Raw genomic sequence first — 25,340 nt, 5'->3', positions numbered from 1 at the left:
CAGCTCGAAATGTGTCTGCAGGGGATCTAAAGCTCGAAATGTGTCTGCGGGGGATCGAAAGCTCGAAAGGCGTCTGCAGGGGTTCTCAAGCTCTAAATGTGTCTGCGGGGGATCTAAAGCTCGAAATGCGTCTGCAGGGGTTCTAAAGCTCGAAATGTGTCTGCGGGGGATCGAAAGCTCGAAATGCGTCTGCAAGGGTTCTAAAGCTCGAAATGTGTCTGCAGGGGATCTAAAGCTCGAAATGCGTCTGCAGGGGATCTAAAGTTCGAAATGTGTCTGCAGGGGATCTAAAGCTCGAAATGTGTCTGCGGGGGATCTGCAGCTCGAAATGTGTCTGCAGGGGATCTGCAGCTCGAAATGTGTCTGCAGGGGATCTAAAGCTCGAAATGTGTCTGCAGGGGATCTAAAGCTCGAAATGTGTCTGCAGGGGATCTAAAGCTCGAAATGCGTCTGCAGGGGATCTAAAGCTCGAAATGCGTCTGCGGGGGATCTAAAGCTCGAAATGTGTCTGCGGGGGATCTAAAGCTCGAAATGCGTCTGCAGGGGTTCTAAAGCTCGAAATGCGTCTGCAGGGGTTCTAAAGCTAGAAATGTGTCTGCGGGGGATCTACAGTTAGAAATGTGTCTGCAGGGATTCTAAAGCTCGAAATGTGTCTGCGGGGGAACTAAAGCTCGAAATGTGTCTACAGGGGATCTGCAGCTCGAAATGTGTCTGCAGGGGATCTAAAGTTCGAAATGTGTCTGCAGGGGTTCTAAAGCTCGAAATGTGTCTGCGGGGGATCTAAAGCTAGAAATGTGTCTGCAGGGGATCTAAAGCTCGAAATGCGTCTGCAGGGGATCTAAAGTTCGAAATGTGTCTGCAGGGGATCTAAAGCTCGAAATGTGTCTGCGGGGGATCTGCAGCTCGAAATGTGGCTGCAGGGGATCTGCAGCTCGAAATGTGTTTGCAGGGGATCTAAAGCTCGAAATGTGTCTGCAGGGGATCTAAAGCTCGAAATGTGTCTGCAGGGGATCTAAAGCTCGAAATGTGTCTGCGGGGGATCTAAAGCTCGAAATGCGTCTGCAGGGGTTCTAAAGCTCGAAATGCGTCTGCAGGGGTTCTAAAGCTAGAAATGTGTCTGCGGGGGATCTACAGTTCGAAATGTGTCTGCAGGGGTTCTAAAGCTCGAAATGTGTCTGCGGGGGATCTAAAGCTCGAAATGCGTCTGCAAGGGATCTAAAGCTCGAAATGTGTCTGCAGGTGATCTAAAGCTCGAAATGTGTCTGCGGGGGATCTAAAGCTCGAAATGTGTCTGCAGGGGATCTAAAGCTCGAAATGCGTCTGCAAGGGATCTAAAGCTCGAAATGTGTCTGCAGGTGATCTAAAGCTCGAAATGTGTCTGCAGGAGATCTGCAGCTCGAAATGTGTCTGCAGGTGATCGAAAGCTCGAAATGTGTCTGCAGAGGGTCTACAGCTGGAAACGGATCTGTAGCGAATATATCGGCAGGTTCATTGCAGGTACCGGTACCGTAGGTTGTTATTGCTTGTTATACAATTTTTGAATTAATGAATGTGGTACCCGAGCACGATGTCGCCACGAGTCCATTTTCAAACGGTTGACCCGGATATAATCGTATAAAGTGCCACCCTGGTGTCGCACAGGTAGGGTGTTTCATCCACATTTGTGAAAGGTGTCGACTCCTCAGCAAAAGTTATCGAACCCAGGCTGGACAGCTCAGAGGTGAGTCCACGCTCGTCTGCAAAATCCAGCCAGATAATTAAATAATTTCGTTCTTTTTTATTGTTCCCGTAATCTGTTTAACGAATGTTCCAGAACCCACCCATCCTCTCCTTCCAAACAAGGAAGTAGCATGCGCCCTTTTCAAAATCTTTGGACGACTCGACCAGTTCGAACCACCGCCAACCCAGACTCGAGTCTACACCCGCTCATTACACCACCATGTCCTATTAACACAGTATATAACTCTCCGACCGATTTTTAAAAAAAAATTTTTTTAGGTCATTGTGTCTCCTGGAAAAATAATGTCGGACAAATAAAAAGAAAGGTTTCATAAACTCATGTAATTAGTAAAGACAGCACTGAGGAAAGGTGTTCTGCCTGAGTTATTTGAAAGTAAATTGGATTACTCACCAACTCTTGTTCACATAATAAAAAAAACTCCGTTACAACACTTTACAGCTGTGTGGTAAATTATGCACAATAAACGAATAACTGAGCAATTCTTTATACGTTAAACCTGTGTTATATACACGCATATTCGGGGGTGCGGGAGAGGGGGAGAAGGAGAGATGTGTGGGGGGGGAAACGAACAAAAAGTTTAAATAATATACAATAAACTCGTTATGGTGAATTTACTTAATATCTGTATTTTACACTCAACATGAAAGAGCAACCAAGCATGAAAGATTTCCTTTTCCACAACAATTAAAGCACAAAGGGTGGAACAATCTCGGCAGACCCAAGGCCTTCTGCAAAACTTCGATGAAAACCAGAAAAAGAACACGATGGAAAGAAAAAAATGAAATAAAAAGCAGGCTCAAGATATAACTTCAAAACTCACATATACTCTAATTATTATCGTTATTATTAATAATTATGATTCACTGTACAGCGCCGACAAAACGAAACCAAACTTTCCTTTTCCTTCTTTTTTTTTTTTTTTTTTTTTTTTTACACGAAACACCTAAACATGGCCTGTGTGCTGGTATAGTAGCTGGACAGTGGGACCTGGCTGGTCAATCAGGAAGTGGCTTTTGGCTTGGTACTACAAAGCCGATTAAAATAACGCTCGTCATTCGAAGCTTCCATCCATGACCCTTGTAGTTGTAGGTGAGTTAAAAGCGCCATACTCGTCAAGTTATCCACTTAACATCATTATTATTATTATTATTATTATTATTATTTTCGTTCAAAAAAATAAAATAAAACGAGGAACACCATTCTTGAACCGATATCAAACACTACTTGTAACATTCGCACATAAAACGAGCTCCGGCTATCCTCCGTTAACAGAGAGTTGCCAATTTTACTCGTGAACAAACACTGTCGGTCCTCACAAGTCCTTCGCCACCACCGTGCGAGGACGTCCTCGGCCGATCCGCGTGGCATCCATGCTAGAGCAGGTCCTTGTCCATTTCCGTTCAAACGTTGGACCAAAGCTGGATTGTACTCGAAAACACTTCATTTTACACAGCCTCACAAGAACTTGTTTGCAAAAAATCAAAATCAAACAGTCGCCTGGCTTACAGAGACCAGGGGCACAATGACGCAATGATCTTGCAAAAGATCCTGGCAGTACTGCTTGGGGGCGGTCCTTTAGAAGCGCGGAATCACTTGCCGGTCAGGAACCCAGGAAATGAGCATCCTGGAACCGGTGACTTGGGCATTTGCATTCCAAATGTGTAACAAATATGCAAACCCTCGGCACGTGATATAAAGGGGAATAATAATAATAAAAAAAGAAACAAGTGACTTGATTAATCAACAATAACAATGACAGTAAAAAGAAAAGGGACAAGGGAGCACATGACAGGAAAAAGAAAGAAAACAAGTTTCTCCATGACCGTGGGTTGCCATAACTTTTGCCCATGTCCGTGGCTAGAGTTTCCGGGGCAATAGTTTGGTTTTCCTGCCATAGCAAGGTCGAGCAGAGCAGCCTATAATATAAAACAAACAGCTCGTGGAAGGGATGTTGAAAAGAAATGGGAAAGTGCCCCTCAAGAAGGGCCCAAAATGGTGCCACTTTTGTTGGGTAGAGGCGCGCTTGTACCTGTTGTGCGGCTGGATGGTCTGTCCAACGAGCGCATTGTCAGAGCCAGCGGCTGAGGTTGCGGAGGCCCTGGCTCAGCGGCGAGTCGTGGCGGCGAAAGTGGGACGGATGGCGTAGAGGGGCTCGAGCTCGCTTCGCTGAATGACGAATCGCTTGCCGATCGGCCTGCCCGTGCCGGTGCCCGTGCGGGGCTTGGAGGGCTGCCCTTTCCACAATCTCCGGGTTTTCCATTACGAAAAAGGGATGCAGGCTTGATGCAATGCTGCCCCCCACCATCGGTTACTGTCGGCATCGCCGCCGAAGCCTTCAACGAACCATTGGACGGGCCTAGGCGATCTGGTCGTAAAGGCCGCACGTCATCGGAGCGAGTGCGTACCAACAGGCTCGGGTTATCACCAAGGCCGAGTCCCGGGTTGGGTTTCTTGCGTTTGTAGATGGGAATGACACGGTACTTGAGAGCAAGAGGACCATTCTGAAAAACGGAAACACCCATCCATCCACACAACGTCAGTAAGCACTGAAGTTTGCACAGCAGAGCAAGCTGGTCAACCGACTTGGAGCGGACCACATTGGGATGCTTCTGAGGACAGTATTGTTCTCTTATATATCTCATAAGTCAACCTGGAAAAAAAATACATCTAAAACATAGAGTACCTTTGTAATAGTAATAATAATAATTATTGATATGCCCATCCCTCCATTATATTAATAATAATAATTATTATTATTAATAATAATAATATTAATTAAAACTGCGGGCAGTGATCATCCGGGGACCAGAGAACTCCATCCTAATTGGAGGGGTGCTCGCCAGAGTCGTTGACGACAGCCCGGATCCGATTGTTCAAAGTTTCAACTCAATCGATCGAAAAATGAAGGAGGAGATAGGTTTTTAAGATTTTCACTAAATCCAACATGGCCGCCACTATACATTACCTATGACATCATACTTAGGATATGCATCAAGTCAGATGGTGTCCCATACATGGTCAAAGTTTCAAATTCCTACGATGAAAGGTGTGACCTGTAGGTCCATACCAAGTTCATGGCATCACAATATTAATTAAATAAAGAAATGCAGAGTCAGCACTTTCTTAATTGGCGCGCCACAGACTAATTAAGCAAAAAATGAAAAATCGGAGATGACAGCATTCTTCACCTTGGGGTGTAGTATATGTGTGCCAATTTTTGCACTTTTTGGACAAATTCACTTTTTTAATTGGCCCGCCATAGACTAATTAAGCCAAAAATGAAAAATCGGAGAAAAGAGCGTTCTTCACCTTGGGGTGTAGTATATGTGTGCCATGTTTCAACTCAATAGGTCAAAAAATGAAGGAGGAGATAGCTTTTTAAGATTTTCACTAAATCCAACATGGCCGCCGCTATACATTACCTATGACGTCATACTTAGGATATGCATCAAGTCAGATGGGGTCCCATACATGGTCCAAGTTTCAGATTCCTACGATGAAAGGTGTGGCCTGTAGGTCGCCAACAAATTTCATGGAATCAGAATAATAATAATAATAATTAAAACTGCGGGCAGTGATCATCCGGGGACCAGAGAACTCCATCCTAATTGGACGGGTGCTCGCCAGAGTCGTTTTTGGGGTGTAGTATATGTGTGCCAAGTTTCAACTCAATAGGTCAAAAAATGAAGGAGGAGATAGCTTTTTAAGATTTTCACTAAATCCAACATGGCCGCCACTATACATTACCTATGACGTCATACTTAGGATATGCATCAAGTCAGATGGTGTCCCATACATGGTCAAAGTTTGAAATTCCTACGATGAAAGGTGTGACCTGTAGGTCCAATACCAAGTTCATGGCATCACAATATTAATTAAATAAAGAAATGCACAGTCAGCACTTTCTTAATTGGCGCGCCACAGACTAATTAAGCAAAAAATGAAAAATCGGAGATGACAGCATTCTTCACCTTGGGGTGTAGTATATGTGTGCCAATTTTTGCACTTTTTGGACAAATGAAATTTTTTAATTGGCCCGCCATAGACTAATTAATCAAAAAATGAAAAATCGGCGAACTCAGCGTTCTTCGCCTTGGGCTGTAGTATATGTGTGCCAAGTTTCAACTCAATAGGTCGAAAACTGAAGGAGGAGATAGCTTTTTAAGCTTTTCACTAAATCCAACATGGCCGCCGCTATACATTACCTATGACGTCATACTTAGGATATGCATCAAGTCAGATGGGGTCCCATACATGGTCCAAGTTTCAGATTCCTACGATGAAAGGTGTGGCCTGTAGGTCGCCAACAAATTTCATGGAATCAGAATAATAATAATAATAATAATAATAATAATAATAATAATAATAATAATAATAATCTGAGCAATTTCAAAAGGGTACCTCTGGTCCCCTAATAATAATTAAAACTGCGGGCAGTGATCATCCGGGGACCAGAGAACTCCATCCTAATTGGACGGGTGCTCGCCAGAGTCGTGGTCAAAGTTTCAGATTCCTACGATGAAAGGTGTGACCTGTAGGTCCATACCAAGTTCATGGCATCACAATATTAATTAAATAAAGAAATGCAGAGTCAGCACTTTCTTAATTGGCGCGCCACAGACTAATTAAGCAAAAAATTAAAAATCGGAGATGACAGCATTCTTCATCTTGGGGTGTAGTATATGTGTGCCAATTTTTGCACTTTTTGGACAAATGAAATTTTTTAATTGGCCCGCCATATACTAATTAATCAAAAAATGAAAAATCGGCGAACTCAGCGTTCTTCGCCTTGGGGTGTAGTATATGTGTGCCAAGTTTCAACTCAATAGGTCAAAAAATGAAGGAGGAGATAGCTTTTTAAGATTTTCACTAAATCCAACATGGCCGCCGCTATACATTACCTATGACGTCATACTTAGGATATGCATCAAGTCAGATGGGGTCCCATACATGGTCCAAGTTTCAGATTCCTACGATGAAAGGTGTGGCCTGTAGGTCGCCAACAAATTTCATGGAATCAGAATAATAATAATAATAATAATAATAATAATAATAATAATAATAATAATAATAATAATCTGAGCAATTTCAAAAGGGTACCTCTGGTCCCCTAATAATAATAATAATAATTAAAACTGCGGGCAGTGATCATCCGGGGACCAGAGAACTCCATCCTAATTGGACGGGTGCTCGCCAGAGTCGTGGTCAAAGTTTCAGATTCCTACGATGAAAGGTGTGACCTGTAGGTCCATACCAAGTTCATGGCATCACAATATTAATTAAATAAAGAAATGCAGAGTCAGCACTTTCTTAATTGGCGCGCCACAGACTAATTAAGCAAAAAATTAAAAATCGGAGATGACAGCATTCTTCATCTTGGGGTGTAGTATATGTGTGCCAATTTTTGCACTTTTTGGACAAATGAAATTTTTTAATTGGCCCGCCATATACTAATTAATCAAAAAATGAAAAATCGGCGAACTCAGCGTTCTTCGCCTTGGGGTGTAGTATATGTGTGCCAAGTTTCAACTCAATAGGTCAAAAAATGAAGGAGGAGATAGCTTTTTAAGATTTTCACTAAATCCAACATGGCCGCCGCTATACATTACCTATGACGTCATACTTAGGATATGCATCAAGTCAGATGGGGTCCCATACATGGTCCAAGTTTCAGATTCCTACGATGAAAGGTGTGGCCTGTAGGTCGCCAACAAATTTCATGGAATCAGAATAATAATAATAATAATAATAATAATAATAATAATAATAATAATAATAATAATAATCTGAGCAATTTCAAAAGGGTACCTCTGGTCCCCTAATAATAATCTGAGCAATTTCAAAAGGGTACCTCTGGTCCCCTAATAAATAGAACGGCACTCAATAGAGAGCATACCTCTGCCTGGTTGGCCCTATCTCCCAATGGTGAAGAATCACTTTTAAAAAATTAAATAATTCTCATATCCGAATCCATATTCAGATCTTCACCAAAATCGAATCTATTTGTCCTTGTCAGACACCCAACCAGTCCAACAAGTTTTGTCAAAATACTACGTATCGACGCCCAACTATGTCTCATTTTTGGCATATCTCCCAATGGTGAAGAATCACTTTTAAAAAATTCTAGTAGCCGGATCCGAATCCAGATCTTCACCAAAATGTAATCATTTCATCCTTGTCACATACGCTACATCTCTGCCAAATTTCGTCTGAATTCGTCCACAACTTTTTGAGATATCTTGTTCACAAACAGACAGACAGAGACAGACAGGGGTGAAAACATAACCTCCATCCACCTTTGGTGGAGGAGGTAATAATATTATTAATATTATTATTATTATTATTATTAATAACAATAATATTAATAATAATCATTGTTATTAATAATAATATCAATTATTATTATTATTAATAATAAAATGAGTATTTGTAATAACAATGTAATTTGTTATAATATCTAGTACCTTTGCTGTGTGGCTGTTTCTATGATTGTGAAGAAAAGGACAATACGAATGTTTAGAAATAATCAAGGTCTTTTGATTCAACAAATACATCACTTATTGAACACCTTTATTTTTCTGAATCGAGCCTTCCTTTCTAATCGGAGCGCCTGCAGTGACATTTCAAGTACTAAGATTGGCATTGTCTACCGTTTCGGGACCAACTACTTATTATGTATGCAAAATGAAATTACTGGCCCCAAAACCTCCATTGTATGCCATTTATATGCCCACCCCTCCATTGTATGCCATTTATATGCCCACCCCTCCATTGTATAATAATAATGCATTTATTTTATATAGCGCTTTTCAGGAAGCCCAAAGACGCTTTGACAGAGTGCAAAACATAATGCATAGCAAAACATAAAAACAATTGCAAAAAAGAAGAATCAATAGGGAAATATTCAAAGCACAAAGGAGGGAGAAGGAGAGGAGATAGTCAGGGGTTAGATGCTGTGGGTTAAATGTTGAATGCAGTGTTGAACAGGTGGGTCTTGAGTGATGTTTTGAATGTGGTGAGTGAGGAGGAGTCTCTGATGGTGTGAGGTAGCGAGTTCCAGAGGGTGGGAGCAGCGATGGAGAAGGCCCTGTCCCCCCAGGATCTAAATTTGGTCCAGATGGGGGGGGGTCAGGAGGTTGGTACCAGCAGAGCGGAGGTTGCGGGTGGGAGTGTGTCTGGAGAGGAGGTCAGCCAGGTAGGATGGGGCCAGGTTATGGAGGGCTTTGTAGGTCAAGAGGAGGATTTTGTACTGGATTCTCTGGGAGATGGGGAGCCAGTGAAGCTTGTAAAGGACGGGGGTGATGTGGTCACGGGTCCGGGAATGGGTGAGTAGACGGGCAGCGGAGTTCTGAATGTATTGGAGTTTATTGGTGATTTTTGAGGGTGAACCATAAAGGAGGCTATTGCAGTAGTCCAGACGGGAAGTGATGAAGGCGTGGATGAGGGTTTCTGCAGCCACGGAGGAGAGGGATGGACGGAGACGGGCGATGTTTTTCAGGTGAAAGAAGGCTGTCTTTGTGATCTGTTTAGTGTATTTGTCGAAGGAGAGGGTTTGGTCAAAGATGATGCCAAGATTCCGGATGTCAGGGGAGGTGGATACTGGGAAACCGTCGATGTTGAGGGCAAAGTTATGGGTGGACTTGGTGAGCGTTTTTGGGCCAATGATGATTATTTCAGACTTATCACAGTTAAGTTTGAGGAAGTTGATTTGAAGCCAGGATTTTATTTCAGTGATGCAGTTTGTCAGGATAGAGTGGGTGGCGGTGGAGATGGACTTGGTGGAGATGAAAAGCTGGATGTCATCGGCGAAGCAGTGGAATTGGAGACCATGACGGCGGATTAAGTGACTGAGGGGGGACAGGTAAAGGATGAAGAGGAGGGGGCCAATAACTGAACCTTGGGGGACACCTTGGGGGAGGGGAGCAGTGGGGGATTTGCAGTTATTGATGGAGATGAACTGACGTCTGTCAGAGAGGTATGATTTAATCCAAGAGAGGGCAGTGCCGGTAATGTTAAAGGTGGTTTCAAGTCGGGTGAGGAGGATGGTGTGATCGATGGTGTCAAAGGCGGCGCCGAGGTCGAGGAGGATGAGAATGTTGAGGTTGCCAGTGTCAGAGGAGAGGAGAAGGTCGTTGGTGATTTTGAGGAGAGCAGTTTCAGTACTGTGGTTGGAGTGGAATCCGGATTGGAATGTTTCATACAGGTTATTGGCAGAGAGGTGATGTTTGAGTTGAGTGGCTACAGCGCGTTCCAAAACCTTTGACAGAAAGGGTAGGTTGGAGATGGGTCTGAAGTTATTTAGGGTGTCAGGGTTTAGTCCAGGTTTTTTCAGAATGGGGGTAAGAGCAGCAATTTTGAGGGATGGTGGGACGATGCCTGTAGACAGGGAGGAGTTTATTGTTGCAATGATAAGTGGAGAGAGAGCAGGAATGGAGGCCTTGACAAAGCTGGAGGGGATGGGGTCAAGAGTGCAGGTGGCAGTTTTCATTCCGATGAGGAGTTCAGAGAGGTCAGTAGGGGAGACTGGGGAGAATTGAGACAGGGGATGGCAGGATAAGGGGGGGCAGGTGGTTTGAGGGGGAGCGGGTGCGGCGGTGGTCAAGCTGTTGTAGATGTTTTCAATTTTGCGTTGGAAGAATGAAAGGAAGGAGATGCAGTTGTCTATTGTGAATGACTGGGTGGTGGTGTTCAGGGGGCTGAGGAATTTGTTTATTGTAGAGAAGAGTGCTTTTGGGTTTCCGGAGCCAGAGTGGATAATTTGAGAGTAGTAGGCGGAGCGGGCGCGGGAGAGGGCATCTTTATAGTGTTGTATGTGGTCCTTGTAGGCCTCGGAGTGAACTGTGAGACCTGTTTTATTGCGGAGTCTTTCAAGTTGGTGAGCACGAGTTTTCATCAGGCGGAGTTCAGGGGTAAACCAGGGAGCAGAATGGGTGAAAGAAACTGTTTTGGTTTTTATAGGCGCAAGTTGGTCAAGGCAGGAGGAGAGAGTGTGGTTGTAGTAGTCAGTGAGGTCAGAAGGGGTGTGGAGGTCAACGAAGGGAGAAGTGGACATTTTTTCAGAGAGGGTCGATGAGAATGAGGTAGGTGAAAGAGCGTTTAGCTTACGGAAGTTGATAGTGCGATAATGCCTTGGTGCTGGGGTGGGGATGTTGATGGTCAGAGTGATGGCTAGGTGGTCAGAGAGAATGAGGTCGGAGCCAGAGAGATGGTGCAAAATTAGTCCAGTAGAGCAGACAAGGTCCAAAATGTGACCACGGTTATGGGTAGGAAAGTTGACATGTTGAGTGAGGTTAAAGCAGGTGAGTAAATCAGTGAAGTCAGTGGTTAGCGTGGAGTCAGTGGAGTCCATGTGGATATTGAAATCACCAAGGAGGAGGATTGAGGGGGAGAGGGAACATAGCTGGGTCAGAAAGTAGGAGATGTCAGACAGGAATGATGGGTGTGGTTTGGGAGGGCGGTAGACAACAGCCATGACTGACTGTGTGTGACCGGAGAGTTTAAAAGCCAGGTGTTCAAATGATGGAGCAGATGAGATGGAGATGAGGTTGGTCTTGATGTCTTGTCGGTGAATAACGGCAATTCCACCACCTCGGCCCTCCGAGCGTGGTTTATTGATGTAAGAATATCCATTGGGTGTGGTGAGGTTGAGCGTGTAGTAGTCCAGTGGTTGTTGCCAGGTCTCAGTGAGACAGAGAAAGTCCAGTTTATTTTCCAGGATGTAGTCGTTCAGGATGAGGCATTTGTTGTTGAGGGACCGGGTATTGAACAGGGTGAGCTTGATGTTGTTTTGTACGGCGGGTATGAATCCAGGTGATTTGGCCAGGGTTCGCAGACAGGAGGTGCGATTTTGTGCGTTGTTGTGACCAGGTGTGTTGGGACGATGAGTGGGAGTGCGCTGAGCCGACCAGAGGATGGGGATGGAGTGACCTGATTGTAAATAAACAAACTTACGACCGGAGCCACGGTGAATGTACCTGGGTCGACGCAGGAGTCCATTCGATTTGATTGCAAAGATGCATGATGGGGTGGAGTGGGTTTTAAGCAGGAGAAGCCTTGCGGCGGAGTACCGCAGAGCCATGCCAGCAGGAGCGAAGGGACGAGCACGAGGCCAAGGGTGAGGAGGCGAAACAATCGTCACAACCCACGGGAGTGGGCCCGAGGAAACAGCGAAGGAGCCGAGCAGGTGAAGCCAGGAGCAGAGCCGGGACCATGCAGAGGGCAGACAGGAGCGAAGAGACGAGCACGAGGCCAAGGTTGAGGAGGCAAAGCGGCAAATGCAGCGGCAAACGACCGCCGCCGCTAATCAAGATCACGGCGGCAAACCGCCACCACCGCCGCTGCAAACAATGGGCACAACCCACGAGAGTGAGCCCGAGGAAACAGCGAAGGAGCCGAGCAGGTGAAGCCAGGAGCAGCAGAGCAGAGCCGGGACCGTGCAGAGGGCAGACTCAATGGCCAAAAATCCGCCACGACCACCAGGAAAGCAAGATACGGACAATGGTCCAGTCAGAGAAGCGGCGAGCAAGTGACGCCAGCGTCTTCTCACGACCGGACCGGAAACGGAAACCCGTTTCGGGTGACATAGTCACAATTTCGGTCTTCGAGGCCGGGCGATAGGCACAGTATGACCGGAAGGGACGAGGTTCTCCTGACCACGTGGCCCTCGACTTGGTGGGGTTTGTCCGCACAATGTGGGCGCTTTCAGGATAACTTTAGCCGGGGAGCGTTTGGGCGCCCCGGTCTGATACTGCCGCCCACGCGTGACATAGTCACAATTTCGGTCTTCGAGGCCGGCCGATCGGCACAGTATGACCGGAAGGGACGAGGTTCTCCTGACCACGTGGCCCTCGACTTGGTGGGGTTTGTCCGCACAATGTGGGCGCTTTCAGGATAACTTTAGCCGGGGAGCGTTTGGGCGCCCCGGTCTGATACTGCCGCCCACGCGCAGAACAACTTGTGAGTGCACGTGGGTCCCGGCGGTCCCACTGGCCTAGCGCTACCATGTTTAGACAGCGAACTCCGTCCCCGGGCACCACGTCTGACTCTCTTATTCAGTGAGACATGGCGACGTGGGCACGGTAGGACACCCGCGGAGCCCTGGCGGACCAGGGACGCGCGAGCCTACGCGTTAGCGTGCTACGGCGGAATCAACGGCTTCGGCCACGGCCGGGCCGATATTCGGCCCGGTCGCCCGGAAATGAACTGGTTCGACGCCCGCGCTAGAGAGGTCGCGGGCGACTGAGATGTATTAACAAACAATTAATTAATTTGAGACGTCCGATTTCTAGTGTTTGGAAATTTGGAAGAGCTTGACCCTAGCCTTTCCCTTGCGAGGGCAAGGAGGAACTTAACACTTGACACTTAAGCTTAGTTTGAAGTACACCCTGCCAGCGCTCACGGTGGGACGGCAGGGCAACCAGAAGGGACGAGGTTCTCCTGACCACGTGGCCCTCGATCTGGGAAGCGAGAGGCGTTCCATTAGTGGACGCGCCCCTCACGCCCGACTTTTGGGCGGCCCAGGCAGGCCGTTTGTTTTGACGTTCCGTGACAGGCCCCGCACCCCCACCTCCGGGCCGACCGGAATGAATCCCGGTGTCCCGATCCGAACCTTCAGAGCGGGCCGGCTGGGGAGTGCCTGGCACCCCGTACCTGCACTTTCCGTCCCTGCGGTCCCAAATACCGGAACCACCCGAATACCACTTTATTCGACAAAATGAGGTGCGGCCTACATCTAGGCAAGGTCGCGTGACGTCATCGCGCTTTCACCTTAAAATACCCATTTGATATAAGTTAATATTTTGATATAAGCCTTAGAAAACCAACCCTATAGAAGTCAATACCTCCAACGACACAGGCGCGCATTCGTGCCGCATGACGTGGTGACGTCATCGCGCTTTCACCTTAAAAGATTTATTTGATATAAGTTAATATTTTGATATAAGCCTTAGAAAACCAACCCTATAGAAGTCAATACCTCCGACGACACAGGCGCGCATTCGTGCCGCGTGACGTGGTGACGTCATCGCGCTTTCACCTTAAAAGATTTATTTGATATAAGTTAATATTTTGATATAAGCCTTAGAAAACCAACCCTATAGAAGTCAATACCTCCAACGACAATACCTTGTATGCCATTTATATGCCCACCCCTCCATTGTATGCCATTTATATGCCCACCCCTCCATTGTATGCCATTTATATGCCCACCCCTCCATTGTATGCCATTTATATGCCCACCCCTCCATTGTATGCCATTTATATGCCCACCCCTCCATTGTATGCCATTTATATGCCCACCCCTCCATTGTATGCCATTTATATGCCCACCCCTCCATTGTATGCCATTTATATGCCCACCCCTCCATTGTATGCCATTTATATGCCCATCCCTCCATTTTATGCCATTTATATGCCCATCCATCCATTGCATTTTACTCCCTCTGTCATTTTATAGCTGTTGCCTTGGATAGCGTTGCCGATGGGGTACAAAGGATACCGATTTGCGTTCCTGGCTGTAACTTGCAATGCTCAATGGGGACATGTTACTTCTGTGTGCCTTTCCGATGTAAAAAATACGTCCGTCACAGTTAACATTTTGTGAGCTGTTGGAAAATATAACTACAATGGCACTCGGTAGAGCACATACCTCCGCCAGCGTGAACAGTTTACGTTATATATCTCACTGATAAGTGTGATCTGCATCCTGACCATTCATCCTGGCCACATCAAAATAAAATTGGCTTGTTGTTGTCCCTTATATCGAACTGCTCTACCAAATTTTGTCATAATCCATCCACAACTTTTTGAGATATTGTGCTCCACATAGTTTTCGGCCCCATCTCTCAATGGTGAAGTCAATTTAAAAAACGAAAAAAAAAACTATAGCGTTCGGATCCGGATCTTCACCAAAATATAACCAATTTGTCTCGTCACACAACCAACCTGTACACCAAGTTTCATCTGAATCGGGCCATAATTTTTTGAGATATCGTACTATATATCGCTTTTGGACCTACTACCCAATGGTGAATAATCACTTTAAAAATTCTCATATCCGGATCTTCACCAAAATGGAATCAATTTGTCCTTCTCAAACACCTGTGTCCACCAACTTTTCCGAATCTGTCCATAACTTTTTGAAATATCCTGCTCAAACACAAAGACAGGGGTGAAAACAACCTCCATCCATATCCGGTAACCGCGGTAAAAAGTAAATCGATATGAGTAAGGTGCGCAAAATGCCCATGTCAAAGGTGGGGAAAGATGCCCTCCCCACCCCTTATTGTACATCAACATCCTCGGCAATACTTTTGTTCAGTAGAGTGAACATTTGTTTATTTTAAATTACTAATTATACCATCACCCAGGGAACCCTCTGACGCGGCATTTAGGATACCGAACTAGGAGTGTGGTTTTATCAGAAGTACGATTTGATTTGGTGAAGATCCAGATAATTAAGTGATTCTTCACCTTTGAGAGATAGGACTAAAACCGACATATAGCAGGATTTGTCAAAAAGTTATGGACGGATTCGGACGAAACTTTTTGGACAGGTTGGGTTGTTTAACAAAGACTAATCGATTCGACTTTGTTGAAGATCCAAATAATGCTCCATATACGAGAACCTTTTTATTTTTCAAGTGATTCTTCACCTTTGAGAAATGGGGCGAAATACGATAGACAACATGATATTTCAAAAAGTTATGGACATAAACTTAGTGGACGAGTTGCTTAGGTGACAAGAATAAGCCAATTAGGTTTTTTTAATTTCAGGTCCCGATCCAGATCCGGCCTATCAGTGGGATACAAAACAAACCGTTCAGCCTGGCGGAGATATGCACTCTACCAAGTGCCGTTATAGTTGTTTGGGTGATTTTTCTTTGTATTTTAAATATTTTATATTGCCACAAGATCACAGATAAACAACTATATCCAATTTTGCGTGCTCCTTCCATGTACGTACTGTACGAAAGGGGTACCGTCATAGAATAATAAATGTTGCCGTTGTAACTGCTGAAGCCTGGTATTGGCTTAACGGGCAATGTGTCTGACTTGAGATCTTAAGATCTTGAGTTTGAGCTCCTGTCATGCTATTAAAATAACACCAGATGGGTCGACTCTGCATGCCATCCTTCTGAGGTCGGCAAATTGAGTACCAACTAACTAGGAAGACCGAGTCATTCGAGTATCCTGCGTCGGAGTGGTGAGCCGTCCAGGATTGTTCCCCCGAGCCAAGTAAAACTGCCCCGGCAACCCTATGCATCTGGAGATGCAAGAGGAGTGGTTCTTCTTCTTTAACCGCTGCATTAAGCTCACATTCGTGCTTCTTCTTCTTCATGCAAGTAGAGGGCTTTTAAAACAGGCATATTTATGATTAAACGGGCACCCTTTTGTTCCAAGTAAATAAATAATTAGCTTTCCACTGTACAACGGTTATTACTTTACGACAACATGAACCTTTTGCAATGAAGTGTGACAAACGGACGGACTGATATTTCTCCTTTTAGTTATAGCTGGTTAAAGAGCGATACTTCTCAAGTAAACTTGCTGCATGTTTAACATTTTTGAGGAATCTGAAATATTTTAAATCGTTAACCTGCACAACCCCATATAATTGTTTATTTTAATGCAAGCTATTTCTTGTATTTCATACAATTCACAAGCTTCGTAGGAGCTTGATATTCTTAAGTAGGCCTACAGCTATTCTGCATTTCAGTTTATCGAGAACCTCAGGACTTGGGAAAATAAAAACTTCCGTTTCGGAATACAAACTTCATTCAAACCAAAATTGTCTGAAGTTCTAAATTTATAAGGACCGTTGAAACAACTTATGAAATAATCACCTTATTTAACCCTTTGAGTACGGATGACGTCCAGTGCCGCAACCCGCGAAAAAGTTCTGTACGGATGACGTTACTACACGTCATCGACTATACCTATAAATAGATCGTCAGTACGTGGTTGCATTCCCGTAATGCCAAATTAATCCCATACGGGGGTATTTTTATCAAAAAAAAATCCCGTACTCAAAGGGTTAAACCATCTTTGGTCAAATTGTAACTTGTCTTTTTCTTACTAATCATATATACTTGTGTAAATAAAAATCTTGGTGTTTCTTGGATATCGTGATTATGTTGGTCTTGAACACCCCACGATCTCTCACTTCACAAAACTAACTTATTTTCATTGCAATGAAACTTTGCCTTTGGTAATTATGCTATTATCTTAATATGGCAAATATGACCTCAAACGAATTCATGTGAAAACAAAGCTGCTCGTTCCACTTTCCTCTCGACTCTTTTCCAGGATGCCATTTTCGGTGTCCACGAAAAGCGAAAACACTCACCCGCCGCCATGTGTAAATATAAGCGATGTCCATCAGTGTGTAGTAATCTTTCAAGCTCTCATCTTCAAACATCACATCCACCTGGGGGCACAGATATCTCATTGAGCGTTCAATACACTCAGGGTACAAAACAATGTCATTTCGGCAATTCTTCCTCAAACAATTGGTGAAACTTGCATCCATTGAAAACTCAGGCAACATTACGTAATCTTACTATAATTCACCAAATGTCTGTCCGTCCGCCCGTCCGAAGGTACCGCAAAAACGGCTGAACCGATCGCAACGATATTTTAGGTGGGTAATCCTGGGATCTCCTGGAGTAAAATAGGCTATATAGTTTTTCCAATTTCAGCTTTGGCCTCTAGCATTTTCAGGTTTGGACTCCCGCATAACGTTATTTACCCGGGTGCCGCATAAACGGCTGCACCGATCGCAGCACGGCTGCACCAATCGAACTCGGTGACCTCGGACAAAGACTTTTATAAGGACATGGGTTGAATCCCTGCTTGAGAAAATTCCATCCCCCTCCACGCCATCATGGCCGTCTCTCCAACTCACAATCCCACGAGATATGCGGAAAGGACGACCCAAAACCAATTATCTTATTTTTGATTAGTATATGAACATCATTAAAAGTAAATAATGACCTCGGCCAAAGTTCAAACGACGTGGGTTTGATTTCTACATGAGAGAATTCCACATAGCTATTTGGGCGGTGTATAAGCCAACAGATCGCTGTCTCCATCGATCTTGCCGAGGCCGTAACACCTATCGGCTCAAAATCCTTTTAACTGTTGACTTGGTAGTTTTTACAATGAAGGAAACGGATCGGTTTTATGTACACGTATACTACATAACGATTGTGAATGTGACAGCTCTGAGGCATCTTTCGCTTCGCATCGCAGTGACGGCGAGCACCAAAAACACGAGCAAGCAAGCAAGACGGCGAGCAAGTGACGGATAAAAAAAAAATATATAACCACCTTTAGAGGCCATTTTTCCCCGCAAAGCGGGGGTTGGCCTTTTTCGGGAACCGTGGTTGTTGTTGTTTTTTGGTCCCCTTTTTGAAGCAATGTTTTACAGCCGGATGCCCTTCCTGACGCCAACCCTTTTTGCCGCCTTTAACGACAAACAGGGAATTACCAGTGAATTACCAGACGGATGTAAGATTAAAATCTGGCTTCAAGTTCCCTCACCACCCAAAGCCTTCAAAGAGACATAACACGCTCCTCCCCCTTCATTCCTGTTATTCAAAGCAAAGCGGTAAAAATTGTTGCATCGCCATTATAAATTACCAGCAACGGTACCCGCCCTAAGGGCGGGGTTTCAATTGCGAGGTGCAAATGATTATTTAAACGATTTATATAAACATCCGTTAAATCATATCACACGCAAATCATCAAAATCGAAACAGTATTTTTAGAATTTCAATAAAAGCCACATCACTGTTCATATCGGTAAATATTATTCCATAGTGTTTCAAATTGTGATATCAACTGTATGCTTTTCTTTAGGGGAAAAAAAATTGAATGATTTTGTACCTCTTCTTCAGCTTAGAACTTAAGGATAGACGACATTTCTGATAAAAGTTCCTTTTCTCTCTTTGAAGTTCTTGGCAAACATTTTTATATTGTCGCTGCTGCCAACGCATGGCATTATTCATTACATTCATTTTCATTCATTCATTGAAGCCCCACCCATAGGGCGGGTACCGTTGCTAGTAATGATAATTGCATGGATAACTAGAACGGCACTCGTTAGAGAGCAAACCTCCGCCAGACTGAACAGTTTATGTTTTGTATCCCACTGACAGGCTAGATCTGCATCCGGAACTGAACCAGTATCTAACTGGCTTGTTCTTGCCAACGACCCGACTCATCCACCAAGTTAAGTTTTGTCATAACTCGTCCGCAATTTTTTGAGATATCGTGAAATATATAGTTTTCGGCCCTGTTACTCAATGGTGAAAAATCACAAATTTTTTTTATCCGATCCGGATCTTCACCAGAATCTAATCAATTAGTCCTTGTCGCACACCCAACCGCTCCACAAAATTGTCTGAATCAGTCCATAACTTTTTGTGATATCCTTCTCTCAGACAAACAACCAAACAAACAAGAAAGATGTGCACAGCATAATACGTGCGAAATATAAATAAACAATGGTTGCCATGGAAACAGCAATTTAGTAATTTGTAAAATTGGACCTATCAAGCATTTTACAAAATGGAATGTTGTTTGATATTGTCGAATTGCCACAAAATAGGTGGTTTACACGTTTTGGATGGCATTGACCTTGACCTTTGACCAATTTTGACCAATTTTGACCATATTTTATACCTTGTGCTATACATGCGTACAAATAAGCAGTGCCAGTTTCAATCTGATATCTTTAAAAATTCCTGAAGTTTGGCAAAAATAAAATCACAAGCATATCCCATTTGATTATAATGGGGTGAAATTGTCGTCAAGGACACCGCTTTCTTTTTGCCACAAACCAAAATAATCAGAACCGGAATTTTTAAAATTAATCAATTATATTTTGACCCGCTTAGCTTTGTACTGATGTTTATCAACAAGGGGCCTTTTGATTACGACTGGTGAACATAAAGTGTTATTTCAAAGGGTCTTCACACAGAAGATTGAACAGTGTCTAAGGGTTCTAATTGGGTATAAGGGACTAAAAAGTCTTAATGATCCTGGGGGAGTCTTAGGGATTTAATGGGTCTTTGGAGCCTGAGGAGTCTAAAATGTCCTGGGGAGTCTAAAAGGTCTTACTGGTCTTTGGAGTCTAAAAGGGTCTTCATGGTCTTAAAGGTTTAATTGTATAAAGGGTCTTAAAAGGTCCAAATGGTATAAAGGTTTAAAATGGTCGACATGTCCAAAAGGTATGCATGTTTAAATAATCCGTAATTAATAGAGGTAATAAATAGACGGAGTCAAGGTCCAATCTATATAATAATACCGTAAGGACTCGACTTTGTTATCCCTTTTACGCTGCACACAATGACCCGATGCCCACGGCACTAATGCATTTACGATCTACGAACCGCGCTCTTTGTTTATCACGTACAGCCACACTCGAAAAATCTGAATTAGTCGACTTTGGGGCCAAAAAGCATACGATTAACGGCCGATACGACGCCATCTTACGACGCCATCGTATTGGCGTCTGCTGGGCGAAGGCGATGCGAGCCATCCGCTGATTGGACAGTCGAGTGGTGTGAACATGGCTGGTGTGAACCAAATGGTCTTTTTATTCCCTTGAACATTTTAAATTAGGATATATAAGGAAACGTCTTTATCGTCATTTTAATAAAGTTAAATGGAGTGACGTTGCGATACTCGGGGTGCGTTGCATAAATCCTCGTAACTCAAAGAGGTGTAGCAGGTGGCGAGACGTAACACTCCCAGAATGGCGCTATGCCGATTCCTATTACGAATCCATTCATTTTTCAAAAGTTATCGTAGCGTTGTCATTTAAGTAGATTGCAATAAATACGTTGTTCATATACGCACTCTTCATTCTCATCTTTCTTCCTAACTCTTACTCGGACAAGGAAAGCCCCTATGCCATCCATAATGGTACACTCTATCCATACACCACATCCTCCCTTCCGTGGATGTTCCACGGGCATGGCCATGAACAGGCTAACAGTGCTGCAGTGTGCGTGCCGGAGTGCCAAGTAACGGCTGTGCCAAGGGATGGAGTGCCGGAGATTATAAAAAGGATCTTTCATTTTAGGGCGTGTATTTTAGGGTAAACTGTGATGGAGGATCAAAGGGGTGAGAAGGAAACAGAGTAGGGTAAGGGTGGGGGTTCGGAGGGGATCGATCATTAGAGAGCCACAAAAAGGAGTTCTATAAAAGGTTTACCATTTGGCACGCTTTCTTTCCCTCCACCACCAAAGGTGGATGGAGGTTGTGTTTTCACCCCCGCCGGTCTGTTTGTCTATGAACAGGATATCTCAAAAAGTTGTGGATGGATTCGGACGAAATGGTGACCAGGTTAGGTATATGACGAGGATGAATTGATTCAATTTTGGTGAGGATTCGAATCCGGATCCGGATACGGGAATTTTTAATTTATTAAGCGATTCATGACCATTGAGAGATGGGGCCCTAAAACGATATATAGCATATTTCAAAAAGTTGTGTACGAGTTGGTTAAATGAGTTGTTTAGATGACAAGAACAAGCCGATTCGATTTTGGTTCATGTCGGATCCAGATCCAGCCTATCAGTGGATACGAATCATAAAATGTCCACCTGGCGGAGGTATGCGCTCTACTGAGTGCCACCACTGAGTGGACAATCCAGAGCATGCATTTGTGCTGGTGTCGGCGATCGTTGTGCATATACGCACTCTTCATTCTCATCTTTCTTCCTAACTCTTACTCGGGCAAGCAAATCCTCTATGCCATCCATAATGGTACACTCTATCCATACACCACATCCTCCTTTCCGTGGATGTTCCACGGGTTTCGGCTAGTAAGTAAATAATAGACGTACTCACGGTCCAACTCTTGTTCAAACAGTTGCGTAAATTAATAGAAGTCGACCAAGACTTCACCTCGATAAGAGTTAACCGTACACCGTGTTTTTCAGTTTTATATACTCGTACATAGATATCAAATGAATGTTTAAAATTGACGATTTAGGTGACCTTGCCATTTTTACCTGTTGACCTCAAAAACAATAGGCTTCCAGATTGTCACTACCTCTACCAGGTGGTGACGTTTCGTGAAGATTGGAGTAAAAAAGCGACCTGTTGGCGATCGACAGAGATAATAACAGACCAGACCTAACAATACACATCCTTGAGAACCTTCAATTTCACAAGTAAAAGAAACGGATGAAAACAACCTCCGTTTACCTTCGATGGCGGAGGGAATTAAAACATTACATTGGGTCATGTGGAGTTCGTTTTAGATGGCCAGCAGGTGGTGTTTTATTCTGTAGGTCGTTATACATTTTTTTCTATACTTTTCCCACCAGCTGCATTAACCGTTAAGGATATATATTTGGGTTCGTTTGTTTGTCTGTCTGTCCTCACAGAATAAGTATGCTCTACTCTGAAACCGTTGGTCCGATTAACAGGAAATTTTCACCACAGCTGTGCCTCCTCCTGGAGAATGTCTAATGATAATTATGATGTCATAGGTCACGTGGTATGGGCGCCATCTTGGAAAAACCAAAAACCTTGCACCTCTACATCTCTGAAAGAGCTGCGTAGAAAAAATTGAGCCACGGCTCATTGTAAAGAACTCTCCATGGGGAATAACATATGTTAATGATGATGTCATAGGTGCCTCCATTATGACGTCACAATTCGACAAGTACAAAACTTCATCCGATCAAGACAAAATTTCCACCTCCTTCAAATTCCGTTTTCTTTCCTGAAATCCCCTGAAGTATCCATCTTGTTTATCCCGGTAACCCGCCCCAGCCCTCTCCCTTCCACAGATATCCTGATGTCCCTGTTCTCTGCTGTTGTTGTGCTCCCTCTCTCTCCCTCTCGTCTCCCACTCCCTGTATTATATTGTTGCGGATATGAGGATTGCATTTTTTTTATTGTGTTGTATTATATTGGAAATGGTGATGAACATTGGTTGGATATGGCCCCTCCTGCCTCCAGAGTTGTGTAAAGGTAAAAAGGGCGTCCCGGTAGTTATTCCATGAAACACCACATTGAAGGACACGATAAAACCCTTGTTCAGTAGCTTATATCTTATTATGTGTTGTAGAGTACGGCCTTGTCTTCCATTAGAATAATACTCCATTGCACCGAATCAATTAAGAATAGCTCCCCTTCAATAATTCCATTTCCCAGCCAAACTCTCCATCTGTGGGTAAAGCAGTTCACAAGCGTGGGGTGCACGCCCTCTCATTTCGCTGCTATAGTGAATATGTGCTCCGTGCTCTGTTTGAACAGGAGGGGCGGGGTCGCCCGGGAGAGGCAAGCCCAGGGCGCGCCACGAAGGGCGGGGCTGTTCAGCCCCATGCCCAAATAAGGAAACAAGCCCGTGGCTCGCCACGAGGGGCGTGCCGTCGGCGCCATGCCCAAATAAGGAGACAAGCCCGTGGGATTACCATACAAGGTCACGAAACAGAGCACGGGGGAGGAGGGCGGTACCGAAACCGAGGAGGGCGTGTCAGACCCGCGCTGAAGGTTTGGACAGAAGGGTGCGACGATCGCTGAGACAAGCTACACGAGAGATACGGCAGATGAGTCCAGGTGCGTAAGAGGGTCGGCAGTCCACCGGGAGAGAGTTCAGAGTAGCACCGGAGTTGCGTGAGATACGAAAAGCCTTTGACAAAGAGCCGCTTCAACCAGCCCCGTTTCAACTAGCCGCGTGAAGCCCTGACGGGGCAGCGAGTGACCCTGCCGGCGTGCGCTGTAAAGCCGAATACAAGGAGCTGCCGGCGTGTGCTGTAAAGCCGAATACAAGGAGCTGCCGGCTCCTCGCCTCCCGCCCGGAGTGGACCTGCTCGCTGTGCCCTGTGATTCCACCTGCTCATCCCTCCAAACGATTCCTACCCTTCCATCCATTTGCGTACGTGAGTTTTTTTGTTCGTGCTGTCCTGGGTAGTAAACTAAGTCTGTATAAGCTAGTAATTTTCATTGTGTCACCTGCGTTTTCATGTCACCTGTAAATAATCGTGACTGCTCTTTTTACTTATGTGTGTGTAAATAATAAACCCCATTACTCTTCTGTACGTCTTCTTCTTCCTCTTTGCATTCGTCATCTTAGTCTTTTCCCTATTGAGTAGCTGTGGCGCGATACGGCCAACGTTTGGGTGAATCGGGTTTAGTCGGGGAACAACTGTTCGGTCGCGGAGCCTCCGCTCGGCAAACAACATCCATATCCGCGTACCGTAACAATATGTTCTATACACAAGCCTTGACTTGGTATACGAAAAAAAATAATAATAATAGAAAAGATGATGTTACTGCATTAATAAATCAAGGGCAATTCCTTAATCCCGTGATAATTAGTACACCGCTTCTCATCGAGTCATCAGTGAACCATACACTGCTTCAATCCAGTAACTTTGCAGTCACGACAAAGGGATTGCAGTGTTACGATTACATTTATTGTGTGTGAGATGTGTGAGATGTTTGTGGCAGCTCCACTACAAGCCTTAGATCCTGTTAAAAAAAAAACAACTGATGACAAAGGGTCAAATACCAAAGCGTGCTTTCTGATTGGGAGCTCTTGCTCTGTGGTGTTCCACCAGGTACCACAACTGGTCCTCTTGTGTTTCCTTAGCACAATCAACGATGCTTTGAGTTCCTCAAAATTTCCAGAGGTGATGACCTCAGCATTGGTGAACTAATGGCATCAAGTATACCTTCTCATGCACAAATACAAGTCAATAACATTAATGAATGGAAAATAAGTAAAAAAAAGAGTAAAAAAAGCGATAAATTTGTTTCAAATGAGATTCTCCAGAACTGCTGATTCTTAGAACTAGCTGAAGGGCTCGTCTACGATGGGCACTTAAGTATCGTTCTTCTCAAACAGCTCTTCAGCATCACTGAAATAAAATCCTGGTTTCAAATCAACTTCCTCAAACTTAACTATGATAAATCTGAAATAATCATCATTGGCCCAAAAACGCTCACCAAATCCACCCATAACTTTGCCCTCAACATCGACGGTTTCCCAGTATCCACCTCCCCTCACATCCGGAATCTTGGCATCATCTTTGACCAAACCCTCTCCTTCGACAAATACACTAAACAGATCACAAAGACAGCCTTCTTTCACCTGAAAAACATCGCCCGTCTCCGTCCACCCCTCTCCTCCACGGCTGCAGAAACCCTCATCCACGCCTTCATCACCTCCCGTCTGGACTACTGCAACAGCCTCCTCTATGGTTCACCCTCAATAATCATCAATAAACTCCAATACATTCAGAACTCCGCTGCCCGTCTACTCACCCATTCCCGGACCCGTGACCACATCACCCCTGTCCTTTACAAGCTTCACTGGCTCCCCATCCCCCAGAGAATCCAGTACAAAATCCTCCTCTTGACCTACAAAGCCCTCCATAACCTGGCCCCATCCTACCTGGCTGACCTCCTCTCCAGACACACTCCCACCCGCAACCTCCACTCTGCTGGTACCAACCTCCTGACCCCCCCATCCGGACCAAATTCAGATCCTGGGGGGACAGGGCCTTCTCCATCGCTGCTCCCACCCTCTGGAACTCACTACCTCACACCATCAGACTCCTCCTCACTCACC

At 44.6% G+C, this 25,340-nt stretch overlaps 1 protein-coding gene across 1 annotated transcript in view; it reads right to left on the bottom strand.

The window, feature by feature from the left end:
• Window positions 1-2,042: 2,042 nt before the first annotated feature.
• The window catches only part of LOC137431062 (polycomb complex protein BMI-1-A), a 66,160-nt gene continuing 42,862 nt past the window's right edge, over window positions 2,043-25,340 (bottom strand). The window contains exons 9-10 of the mRNA XM_068121955.2: window positions 17,088-17,168; window positions 2,043-4,242 (exon numbers count right to left, since the gene is read on the bottom strand). Coding sequence (XP_067978056.1) covers window positions 3,718-4,242; window positions 17,088-17,168 — 606 coding nt within the window. The 3' untranslated portion in view covers window positions 2,043-3,717. The remainder of the gene's footprint in view (window positions 4,243-17,087; window positions 17,169-25,340) is intronic.

This window comes from Myxine glutinosa, chromosome 7, assembly GCF_964187855.1.
Source record: "Myxine glutinosa chromosome 7, kmMyxGlut1.1, whole genome shotgun sequence".
Lineage (NCBI taxonomy): Eukaryota > Metazoa > Chordata > Myxini > Myxiniformes > Myxinidae > Myxine > Myxine glutinosa.
This window is presented reverse-complemented; position numbering and strand designations above follow the sequence as displayed.